A 13,696-nucleotide genomic window follows, 5' to 3' on the forward strand; every position below is an offset into this window, starting at 1 on the left:
TTACTGGTTCAAGGAAATAATTATTTGAAATGAAATGAATTTATTATATAACAGACAAAATTTGAGATTTGTATTATAACAAACAATCAAAATTACTGGTTCAAGGAAATAATTATTTGAAATGATATGAATTTATTATATAACAGACAAAATTTCTGATTAGAATGAATAATAAGGGCTACTCGCTTTGCTAATCTGTGGTCGTTCAGGTTTTCGAAGAACAAAATTATTATTCAAATTTTGGGTCTGAAAAATGTACAATAAAACTATTAACTTAACTTTCCCTTAATTGTCCCTTGGCCTGTTCCATCAAACCACTACCGACGTTAAATAAATAAAATAATATATATGTATGAATAAAAAACCTAAAACAAGCTGATGAATCAAAACATCATCTACAAGAATCCAAATCTTGAAAATACAATTATGCAGGTTTAAACTGCCCGAACTGAGACAGCCTATAATTGAATTCTCAAGACAGAATCTTTCAGGTAAGCAATGCCTTAACTCAACAACTATAGCTCACAAAAACGGTTCAAAGAATATGGTCCTCGAAGGAAAAATGCAAAATCTATTTATGTGAAAACCATGCAGACCTTGATTCACAGACCAAAAGCCAACTTACTCTTGTTTGTATAGCACGGAGCTCAAAATCATAATATTGCCTTCTCGAAACGTGATAAAATACACGTTTCATCTTCACACATTGGAGATCTAATCGCTTTATCAATTACATTTTAATAATTTAATCCACGACTGGATTTCCAACTCATAAAATAATATTTCAATAAAATTGAATGGGTTTTGATGTCATGTATGACAAACCTAACCCAGACACATAATTATAGTGATGTACCTTGAGACAGTGATGTTAAGAATTAATTTGTAAAATATAATTATATTCACATACATTTTCATATATTAACGGTTTTCTCTAATAATTCATTCATATTTTTGGAAATTGAATATTTGTATCAATTAGGTTGTTGTTTCTGAGACTTTCAATATATTATTGAAATGATTAATGTTAAGATACTATTTGATAAGTTCTATTCACCTTCCAATTTGAACATTAAAAATGCCCTTCCATGTTTCTTTCCATTACAAACTGCTTGTTAATAAAACACTTTTGAACACTTGAATTACGACATAGCAGTTTGCTCAATCAGACTGCTATGTCGTAATTTAAGTGTTCGAAAATGATTAAAAATACCTTCAAAATTGGGCATTAGTGCCTTCATAAATAGATGTACGGTATATCTTATTGCAACAGTATTAGAGAACTTCACAATCAATGTATTATTTGTCAAGATTCAAAGTTCATTTGTAAATACACCGGGCATAAATCTAGGCCCGTCTTCTACGAGTCCTGTTAAATCTAAAGTATCATTAATCCTATAAATAAAATAAAGAATTAATGGTCATTTGAATTTAAAAAGTGTCCTAGAAACCGGGCGATAGACTATAAGATGATAACCTAAGGATTGAAGCCAATGTCAATGCGGCATTGTAAAGAACAGTATTGTAAAGGACAGCATAAATTACATAAATAATTATTATAAAATAGTTAAATTTCATAAATAAATAAATGAAGATTAAATTTAAGTACAGCATTGTGAATTACGGTACTCCACAACTTGATGCACTAGAATTGAATATAGCTATAGTTTTCATAGAATCAGTTCACTTATATGGGCTACTCCATTCAAATTAATTGAAGGGCGGCATTACAAGTTTTTATATTGGTTTTTATCAATGTCTATTGTTTTCACTATCTCAAATCAAATAAAATTTCATTTCCAATACTTACAGAAAAACACTTACATAAATATGTGTGACAACAACAAATAAATGTAAAGGAACTAACGAAATATAGGCATATAAGTATATATCAATAGTCGCTTACACAATGATAAACAATTACAAAGCAGTGGAAACATAAGAGAAACATCCCAAGGCTTAGCCTGTGGGGGATGGAGTATCATCTTAGTATATTTGCTCTTCTATTAATTCATTTGGTTACTTCTAATTAAATATAACAGTATTCAGGACAAGACCTGCTAACTCGCTTCAATTTATACCGCACTTATAATCAGATTTAGCTAACTTGTTGCTCAGGTGGGAAAAATAAATAAATAATGATAATATAAAAAGAAGAAGGTAATTGCATGCGTCCTCCATTTTTGATCAGTTATTTTAACTTCAATAAAGACTAAGTTAATTTTTGCTAAGTAGATGTAAAAAACAATATACGATATATAAAATTTGATTGTGAATGATAGAATGTTTTCCTGTATGACAATTATATTATAGAAATGAAAAAGCTGCTTGTGTCGACTAGTTGAATGAGTATTCTTTTAGACGTTTCAGAAATATGGTTCTATTGTTGATTTCCTTTATGGTTTCCGGCGATAGATTATAAAATTTTGGCGCAAAAAAAGCATAGAATTTTTTAAACATTGTGAGATTCGGTCTAGGTACTGTTACATCAATTCTTTTCCTACGGTTATAAGATGCTCCAAATCCTTCGCATCTTCTTTCGGTACTCGCCCTATTAAAGAATATTTTTATCTTTTAGAACCTTAGTTATTAATAATTTATTATTGAAATAAGGTAATAGTGGTTCATTAATCACCAACATTTCGTACATTTACATTAAGATTAATTACATTATTAAAAACGACGCTACTAACCGTTTCTTTCAGATAACTGAGTGACAGGATATTTGTTTGAGGGCTGTCAACTGGGAAGGGACGCCAAACTTCCAATACGCATGTTTTTTGCGTTCTGGTCAGTACTGAAATCTTTTTTATGTATCCTTCAACTGTGGCAACATACAGCACATGTACAGCTCTGCAAAAAATAATTTATATGAATAATTATTGATAGAATTAAAAATATCCACTGATCTTTTTGAAGTTTCAAATTTATTGTATAATGAAATAAAACATATACTTCAAATTCACATTCAAATTTCATTTATTGCCCAAGGCAGATTATATGAAATATTTATTGTACAGACACTGTCAATATACATAAAAATCATACAACTTGACACTAAACATAAAAAAGTATCACATCATTCTATGCTGTCCAACCTAATGCTAAAATACTGTTCTAAACTATATAAAACATTTCTTCAATAGGAACTCTTTAATTTTCTGTTTGTATTCCTTCTCTGGTAGTTCTCTTATATCTAATGGTAGGTGGTTATACAATTTGATTGCCCAGGTCTTACAACTAGTATGACTAGATCTATAATAGTTAAATTCATTTCGGATGTTTAATAAATTCCGTGTGTAATGAGAGTGGACATTATTATGACTACAAAATAAATTTAAGTTATACTTCACAAACAACAAGCATTGCTTTATAAAATACATGGCAAACTCATAACTCCCAGTCTTATGAATAAAGGCTAGCAATGAGAGAGAGGTGGTTCATTGCAAGTAGTTCTAACTGCTCTCTTTTGTAACACAAAAAGGTTTAAGGAGTAGCTGCAATTTGCCCACATTATAGCGCCATATGGCATATGTGAATGGACATATCCACAATATACATCCAATAATAATATCTTTCCTGTATAGGGCTACTTGTAATATAAATATAAAGAAAATAAAAATATCAGTACCCTTTTTTTTAATATTTTATCACAACATGTTTCGGTCATTTATGCCATTTTCAAGTGATATGAATTAAATAAATAAATACTACTGGAAGATTCTTATTTTTATTTTGGTGTTGTCTATGAGAGATTCTGACAGATCAAATCTCAACCCACTACAGAAATTCAGCTTCAAACTGTCAGCATTGTTTTGATATTGGAGCTTGGGTGCTATCTATTATGAATACTGACATATTGAATTGAATCATGATCGAAACATTTCTTTATATTTATCCAATAATAATATTGTCTGTGACTTAACATTGACAGTGACTCAGTCGAATTTATTGTATCATGAGATCTATTGTCTACGTATAGAATCAAGATCCATTTTATTTGCCTTATTAGGTTACGGAAGCAATAGGTACATCATACAACATGATTATTAATAAAAATTGATCATTTATTTTGCAAAAGAGAATCTTTCCTTTTTCAGGAAAAAAACAAATTACTGAACATCAAGTCAAAATTTTCAATGATGTCATTTGACGTGCACGCTCACTTGGTTGTGAACATGATAAAAGTCATTACTTCATTAGTAAAAATAGCTGTATGACATAAGTTAATTATGATAACAGCATACATGGATGAGAGACAAGATAATTCCTGTAACAAGACAATCCACATGCATATCTTATCATAATTACACTTCTCAACTAAACATGCACATGTTTAATAATATATACTTTGTTGTTGAACAAGCTTCACTGTTTATGGTCGATTAAAATGAATCAGACCGTTAATTTTCATTCAATATTATTTGAAATAAAATGTAAGCTATGCATTAATTGCTGATGCACTACACCGTAGTTTAGAGTGTGACTGAACTAATAACATATTTTAAATCACCGTAAAAATCTACAGGTTTTGCAAGACTTTTCAAAAGTTGAACATTTTAGAATCCACTGGTTTACAAGCATACATCTAATGCATTTCAATTGAAGCTGTTTTTTAACAATTCGGTTATACAGTAACTGACCGAGCGAAGTGAGGTCTAAGATTCAAGTTGACGGTTTGGCATTTCTCTTAATGTTTATATGTTGCGCATTTCAGCGAAACGCGGTAATAGATTTTTATGAAATTTGACAGGTATGTTCCTTTTTAAATTGCGCGTCGACGCATATACAATGTTTTTTGAAATTTTGCATTTCAAGGATAATATAAAAGGAAAGAGGAGCCTCCTTCATACGCCAATATTAGAGTAAAACTCAGACTATAGAATAATTATTCATCATAAATCAGCTGTCTAGTAGACTATAATACTACTCGTTCAAAAACATCGAACATCTTGAAAATGTATCTTTCCATCAACGTTGTAGATAGTTGCAGCCAGACCTGATAACAGCGCTCACACTCACATTCCGGGACGACACGTCACGGTACGATAGGACAGAATCAGAAAGCTCTATGTTTATTTAGGATTTTTTCTAGACATTTTAAATTGATAAATTATTTATTTTAGGTCAATGTAACTTACTGAGCGCGAGGTCTACTGTTCAAAGAACTACTAGTGAATATAATACTCTAATCACTAGTAAATTAAAAATTGTTTCAATTTCAAAAAATATCCAGAATTCTGTTCCAAATCCTTTTTAAGAAATTCTATCCAAATCCATTTCATTGAAAAGTAAATCGTATGACTTTTGTTGGTGGGGAGTCCCTTGCGGGAAGGTCCCAACTCGCCTGAATTCATACATTTTTAAAATTCTACATTTTTATACTTCCACCCTTCTAGGTTTCTTGGCTTGAGCTGTGTTTACATTGATCAAGTTTACTTGAATTCAAGTTTTTCCAAAGTTCGAGTTGAATGGGCGATTTTGAAAACTTGAAGTCAAGTTACTTGACACGTTTTCCTAACCTCAAAATTATATAATTATGAAGTAAAAACCAATTAATCTCAAAGATTTCTTCTCCATGCATCGTTATTTTTGCATCTTAAGCTGGGTTTTCGTTTGTGCGTAAATGCCGTTGTCGACCACGACATGGTGAGGATCTCAGATTGGGAAGATTTCAATTTGTCTAAATAACCTAAAATATTATGTTCAATTATGTTTTAATGGGGGATCATGCGTTTATACTTTTTATACTTTCAAATTGCAATATTTTGATATTATAAGAAATGTTTTTATTATTTAATAATAAACACAAATAATGAAAAGTTATTTGATCATCTGTTTTAGCACACTTGAAATATTTGAACAATATGAATGTCAACAATGCTTGCCGTCGTCGACTACCGTACGGAAATTTACGCACAAACGAAAATGCACCTCAAAATTTTCATTTACTTGTTTCTATACATTCTACATTGACTGACAAATGTTTTTATCTATTTTTCCTATTTGTAGGTTTGCAGGTTTTTTCGAACCTTGCAGGGACTTCTCGTTTAATATATTTATATTAAATATAAATATAAAATAAATATAAAATAAAAATATATAAAAAAATATATATAAATATAAATTTTTATCCTAGTTTATGGTAATTCGTTTTTAATTTTATATTGTGTTTCACGTTTTTATAACCATTGTCATTGTAATTGTGTTTTTGGGAGAAATAAAGATTTGATTTGATTGTTGAATAAGCGTTGGAGTTGTTAAAATAAGGTGAACTTTCAAGCTGATTTGTGAGAAAGTTGATATTTTGACATAGGTACTTCTTGCATCAAGCAACAGTTTATAATGCCGCATTGACATGCTTATTTTGATGAAGTGGCGACTTTTGGGTAGTGATGTGTCACCATTGAGAAACAATAGTGTAAGTAGATATCCCATGGTATAGGGAGTTTATATCGCAACTTTTACTGTTATCTCAAGCTGATTACTGTCGATTATTGTCAATCTTTACTCTTTTGTCGGGGTGATAGTGTATGAACGGCACAATTTGAGAGACTACCAGCGTCACACAGCTGCATAGGAAAGAAGTACGTGAACTATCGGCTAACAGTAAAAGTGCGACATAAACGCCCTATACCATGGAATATCTACTTATGCTATCGTTTCTCTATGGTGTCACTTAATCACGACATACAATCCCAATGAAGGCCAATGTCGACCAGCGCCAGTTTGTGGATGGATGGTTTGCCAGCGCTGGCCTTCGCATTTGTCAACGTTGGGTTACCAGGCTGGGCCAGCGACTGAGCCAATATGTGCATGCAACATAACAGTGTAACTTGCTTGAATGATGACACTGACCTATGATATTTGGTAGCCAACACATCTACGGCGATATGCGTGATTGTCTCCAGCTTGCCCACATAGAGCGGATCCTGAGTGACCGGCTGGACAGCGGCGTCCATCAGCTGATATCGCGACAGCTCACTCATCTTGGGCGTGGCGCTGTCGAGGCACTGTGCGTGTCGCGTGTGCTGATGCGACACTGATCGCTCCCACGCCGAGCCGCTCGTCTCCTGGTGCTTGAACGGCCCGTTGAACGCGGCTTGAATCGCGGTCAGGTTGAACGAGCAGATTGCCGAGCCGGCGATACTGTTCCTGTAAACACAAACATGTCACAGTTCAATAAATTGTTAGGATTGGTGTACTTGAGTACTAATGTTGATAGATATCAAATAATAGATATACAGCTATTATAAAACTGTTCAATTGAATGTAAAGGATTGACAAAACATGTTGATACAGTACCCTATAACCGCACACAGTATACAGTATTATTCTTTGTATAAGTAGAGCTTTCTCATGTCACAAAAACAGAGTTTCGTGAAGATAGAAACAAACGCAAATATTCTGATGTTGTCCTCCGCTGTCGTTCTTGCAAACTCTGGCGATACGGGAGTACACAATCTGAACAAACAAATACAAATTCTTATTCACAATAATTTTTTTATAGATCATATTTTTAGAATACTAGCTTTTTACAGTCTACATTTTTCGACTTATTTGGGTGCAAACATAGTGGAGCGGCGAGACTTCAATCTTCAGAATTGTTGGCAGCATGTACTTAGATGGTGGCGAACATATAGATAAACGGTATGCTCTCTCCCATTTCTATACATATTCCAACATTCATATTATTTTAATGGTCCTAGATTGTTCAATCTAGTGTCACAATATCTCAATTGCCAGGAACTCTCACATTCATTTCTGAAATGTTTGAAAAACTACCTGCTCAGTGTTAATGACTGAATCATTTTTGAAAATTGTAAGATGATATTCTTAAATAAGAAATTTCATCAATTATTATTAAATCCTGGATAAATCTAGTTAACTTATCCTTTTTAGAGTATGCATTTTGTATTGTAAATTTTCCATTTTTGTTTTATCTCTGTATAACTTTTATTTATCATAATATAATTATTTCATCCTTGTTTTCATGTGATGGGCTACAGTAGCAGAAAAAATGTATATTTTACTTTGTTATAATTTATTATGCCAAGTTTATTATTTATAGAGCGAAGTGGCCTCACTCCTCTGAGTTTTTTTAAGTTGTTTTATTAGGAGTAGTACACCCCAAACGGGCTTATGCCTAGGGTTGTCTACTTTTATTTCACATTTTTATATATCTCTTTGTTATTTTGTATTATGTTTGTTTGTGAAATAAATGAATTGATTGAATGAATACATGCATTACATTAAACACTCTCAATCATTGACGCTCCCCTAAGCTTTCACCCTTGGGGTGGCCACTAACCACAGTACAAGTGTGTTGAACATGTGTGAACGGGCATCTCGCTTAAAACGAAAAAGATATTCACGCGAAAGGTTTCGAACTAAAAACAGCAGCTTCTAACATAAAATAAACAACCAATAACAATAGATAAACCACTGGAAAGTATGATGATGATACAAAAATAATTTTACCTCGAATAGAACAGCAAGGAAAAAATAAAAACGAAAAATCGAAGATACAAAAACCTAACCTAACAAGGTTTGTTCAAAGCCTTTCGCTGATGATACATGTATGACAAGCATGTGTGTAGACAAATAATGTTTAACACACTTGTCCTGTTGTTAGTGGTCACTCTAAAGGGGGGTTTATATTAGTCAAGTTTACTTGAACAAGTATTTTCTAACGTTTGAGTAAAATGGGCGATTTCGAAAACTTGATGTCAAGTTTTCATAGCCTCAAAAGTATAATTATGAATTGAAAATCTGATTGATCTCAATGTTTTCTTATTAATTTTCTTGCATCATACCTTATTTATTTGGTACTTCTTTATTTAGATGTTTTTTTATAAATTCTACATCAACTAACAACTGTTTATATTCTTTTTTCCCCATTTATAATCTAATTATTACCTTCAAGATTTAAGTTGAATCCAAAAGTCGAACATTATCATTATCTACTTGAAGAAGTGTCTACATTGGTATAGTGGATTCAAATTTCTGTTGTTGTAAACTTGACTGAAAGTTTGCAAATTACATTCATTCTGCACAGAGCTTGAATTCAAGTAAACTTGACCAATATGTAAGCCCCTTAAGTGAAATTTAGTACCGTTTGCACAAAAGCCTTTTGCACAAAAAATGTTTGTTAAATTTTATCACAATCATCATCGTCGTCATGGCTTTTCAAGCCTGTTCCGGCGTCCATCTCTTCCTTGATCTACCAATACTTCTTCTGCCTAATGGCTTGTGGAGAAGGGCATGGTTAACCTACTAAATAGGTAAGGTAATAGGTAGGATTTGATCATGAACAGGTTTTTGTGCAACTGGGTTCTAGCATAGAGAAATAATTGCATAAGTTGATATCCCATGGTAAAAGGCGTTTATGTCGCAACTTTTACTGTTATCTCAAACCGATAGTCTTCACGTAGTTCTTTCCCATAAAGCTGTGTGACGCTGGTAGTATCTCATATTATGCCGTTCATACACTCTCACCCGACCAAAAAAGTAAAAATCTACAATAATTGACAGTTAACAGTAAAAGTTGCGACATAAACGCCCTATACCAAGGGATATCTACTTACGCTATTGTTTCTCTATGGTTCTAGTCTGTGACCTACCTTTCCACAGTTGATATACTCGACCGCGCTCTCGCGGAACATGAAGAAGACGAACGACTCAGTCTCGAACGATCCGACAAACTGGGGTTCGTTGAGCCACTTGCTGTTGTACTGAATAGTGCGCAGGTTGAGTGCGCCTAAGTCGCGCACAATCGCCGAATCGGCGCCGGTGAAATCCATCGGCGAGCCAGCGAAGTAGACGCCGGCGTCGGTCAGAAGCGATGTGCTGTTCGCATACGGCGAATACGGACACATGGCCACCCCGCGCACCCAGTCCGATACGCGGCTCACGTCTTCCATCTGAAACAATTTACAATTTATAGCATTGGGCGCACTTCTTCAGGGTGTCATTCATATTGTCTGGTGGTTCAAATGTGTAGAACATATTTTCCAACTTTTGTTATTTGTGTTAATTATCAAAACATTTCGAATAATATTCAAATATTTATATACATTCATAGATACAATATAATTCTCAACTATGAATGATTGGGAAAGTAGCAACAGGCTTAAATCACAAAACTGTTCCTTTCACAAATTTATATAGAAATTCTCCAAAAATAGAATGTTCATCACTTCATAAGTTTTGTCCAACTTTAGTATAAAAAATATGAGTCGTCTAAATAATGATTTAGTCTAAAAAATAAGTCTGAAAATAAACTAGGAATTTAGAATTTAGATAATTTGAAAACCAAATTAAATAAAACTATTTTACTAAACCAACACTGATAACTGGAAAATATAGAATTAAATTATTGATTAAATCACTGATAACTGATAATTTATTATTGAATCACTGATAACTGGAAAATATAGTATTAAATTATTGAAAATTTTAAAACTATAAAATGTTATTGCCAACGACACTTCAACCACCTAGCACCAAAACTCTACAATTTACTTCTTGCACACATCAAGATAATAGAAAACTCAGGAAAATTTAAAAGCGCTGTCAAAAACTGGATTACAACTGGAAGAAATTATATAGAAAACATAATTTTACTTCACTTATATGGGCTACTTTATTCAAATCAATAAAAACAATATAAAAGCTTGTAGTAGCCTTTTATTAAAACATTTTCAAAACTTGAAAATATTTTAACGACTAGTTTCGACCATTGGCCATTTGAAATTGAAAATGGCGAATGGTCGATACTAGTCGTTAAAATATTTTTAAGTTTTAAAAATGTTTTAATAAAAGGCTACTACAAGTTTTAAATTGTTTTTATTAATTAGAAAACATAATTTCTAACAATATGTGAGTTCATTTACCCAACGTATTTGCACCCCCACTCTAAATTTATTACTACTACACCTGCTCTAGTACATGGGTTTTCCATAGTTGAGTAGGTTAATTTCCCTACAATTAATTTTATTTGCATTTTTAGTATTCCCAGTTCCACCAAGCTCTATCATCTGTATATTGTCAAGCCGGGTACGATTTACAAGTGTACACTTGAATCAACTAACTATAGCAACTACTGTATCACCATATTGATATTACAGTAATCACACAGAAATCAAATTAATATGTTCCAGTGCACTTGTAAACCGTGCCTGACTTGACCATGTTCAAATGTCTTTACCGAGCTTGGTCAAACCGGGAATGAGAAGGTGGAGAAGTAGGAGAAGATGAAGAAGAAGAATATAAGAGTAGGAAAAAGGATGAGAGAGTTAACGCTGTTCGGTACACTTTTTTATTATTTAAATTGGATTTTTTTTTCAATATAATTGTTAAGATCATTATAAGAGTGAGAAAAAGTGGCAACTGAAATTTTTAAGTGGTCTAATAAGCGAGTTATGGGTTGTTGAACTGCTAAACTCCGTTTTCTTTCCATATCATAAACGGTTTCGAATTTTCCAGTGGAGTTTTTTTAATACATTCAATATATCATTGGCTTTGCTCTAATATGCGTTTTATCGCGATTTATGCCTAAATAAACAAGTTATCGAATTTACAAAAAAATGTTAGTTTTTTATTTATGAACGATATGGGGAATAAAATGTTTTAGTTTGGAAAGATACATTTTTTGAATTTTTTTAGAAAAGTTCTGTTAATATAGTCGAAACCGTTTATGATCTGGAAAGAAAATGGAGTTAGCACTTCAACGACCCATAACTCACTTATTAGACCACTTGAAAATTTCAGTTGCCACTTTTTCTCACTCTTATAATGATCTTAACAATTATATTGAAAAAGATTATCCAATTTAAATAAAAAAGTGTACCAAACAGCCTTAAGAAGAAGAGGAAGTATTGAAAATATTTCTAGAAATGAGCAGACCTCTCTCCAGGAGCACTGAGGCGAGAATGCATTGGTTCCACATGTGAATAGCTTCCTGCCATTGGTCAAGAGGACCTTGATGAAGTTGTGGCAGTCCATCTCTGATTGGCCCTTCACTTGGCACATCTTCACCTTCTCAGCCGGCGCCAACCACAGAGCTTTTTCCAACTTCTGCAGACTGTTCAGAGATAGCCTGTACAGTGAGTCCCTGTTAAACAAAACAGAAAAGTTATCTTATTAGTGATTAATATATGATTAGCAGCATAGCTAAACGTTTTTTGGGTGCAAATTTCCAACAGAAATCTATATTTGGATTGTTTTTATGTGATAAATTACCATTTGAAGTAATTTTGGATATTTGTGTTGGTGAAGATGATTTTGAAAATGTTTTTTTTTTCTGTGAAAATTGAGTTTCAACCTTCTTTAACCTCAAAATTGTTCCAGCAATCAGATTTTCAACTTGACTATGTGTAACGCTAGTTCTCCTCCATGGTGCACATTGGGTAACGCTAAGTCGACTAGCAAATAATGGCGGTCAGACAAACTTATGTTCTCCTGACCGGAAACAACACAACATCTCAAAGAATTTGGAAATGTAGAGTGTAGGCTATATCTAGGCATTTGATACTCATGAGCTATATATTTGTTGTGTATCTTCCATACGCTAAATAAATAAATATGAATTAAAGTTATTCAAATACTGTATACTGAATTGTAATAAATATTTCATTTTAATAACATTTTCATTCATTCATTCAGTTATACATTCATAGATACGATTACCTATAATATCATTCTTGACTCATTCATCATTTCATTTACATAAAAAATTCCACAATAATTATTACTGTATTATATAAATAGGGTTACATAATCATGGTTTAGAGGAAGATTGTAGTGTGTTTACATCAAAGATATTAACAAAATGTTTATTTCTCCGTCCTTATAGATTGTATTAGATTGAACATAGCTTATCATACACATGATGAGCAATATTTAATATGATTGAGCATTATGTGTTTGTGAAGTTCCGATCAGTTTAATAGAATCTATAAGGATGGGAAAAAACATTTTGTTAATAACTTTGGTGTAAACGCAGCTTTAGGGTGATTGTTATTGTAGCGTTACCTTTTTGTCCTTTTACCCTTTAATCCATAATTATATAGCTTAGGCCTAAAGTGAATAAAAGATGTAATAGCAGTATTTGATTGACATTGGTGTTGCTATCCTTGTCTATCATTCGAAAAGCAGACAGCTTTATCCTTTTTCAGCTCCGCAACGTTGCCAGATCGTTTGTCAACAAGTAGGAATATGATTGATAAACAGAATATTCAATCTCAATAATTTATCATTGAAAAATATATTCATGAGACAAAAATAGAATATAATTGATAATTTTAAACAAGGATGAACAGATGATATTACATGAGATATACCAGGATCTCCTCTATATATGTAGTATATAGGAAGTCCTGGATATATCAAGATCAGCTAATCTCTATGAAAAGCAGTGGCAAGACAGAGAATCGGCAACTTTGTTCTCCTATCTTCCTTTCTCCACTGACATTATAACGTGGACCTCACTCTAGTAATAAGTAGCAACTTTTATGATATTTATTAATAATTGAGCCAGTTCAAAATTATTCTGAAAACTTCATCACCACAAGATATTTTCCACATAGTTTATATTCTATTATAAGTTTCTATAGAATACTTCAACGCATATGTTCGTATCCGATAAATAAGTGGTTTCTCGCATTTTGAATTAGCTGGGAGTAACAGTAGCTCA

General features: G+C 32.5%; 1 protein-coding gene across 1 annotated transcript in view; it reads right to left on the bottom strand.

Annotated features, from left to right (window-relative positions):
* Nucleotides 1-13,696, bottom strand: part of LOC111045263 (semaphorin-5B) — a 272,649-nt gene that overhangs the window by 20,824 nt on the left and 238,129 nt on the right. Inside the window, exons 5-9 of the mRNA XM_039427109.1 lie at nt 11,908-12,115; nt 9,624-9,923; nt 7,367-7,464; nt 6,859-7,155; nt 2,694-2,853 (exon numbers count right to left, since the gene is read on the bottom strand). Of these exons, the coding sequence (XP_039283043.1) occupies nt 2,694-2,853; nt 6,859-7,155; nt 7,367-7,464; nt 9,624-9,923; nt 11,908-12,115 (1,063 nt within the window). The remainder of the gene's footprint in view (nt 1-2,693; nt 2,854-6,858; nt 7,156-7,366; nt 7,465-9,623; nt 9,924-11,907; nt 12,116-13,696) is intronic.

Source organism: Nilaparvata lugens, chromosome 4, assembly GCF_014356525.2.
Source record: "Nilaparvata lugens isolate BPH chromosome 4, ASM1435652v1, whole genome shotgun sequence".
NCBI lineage: Eukaryota > Metazoa > Arthropoda > Insecta > Hemiptera > Delphacidae > Nilaparvata > Nilaparvata lugens.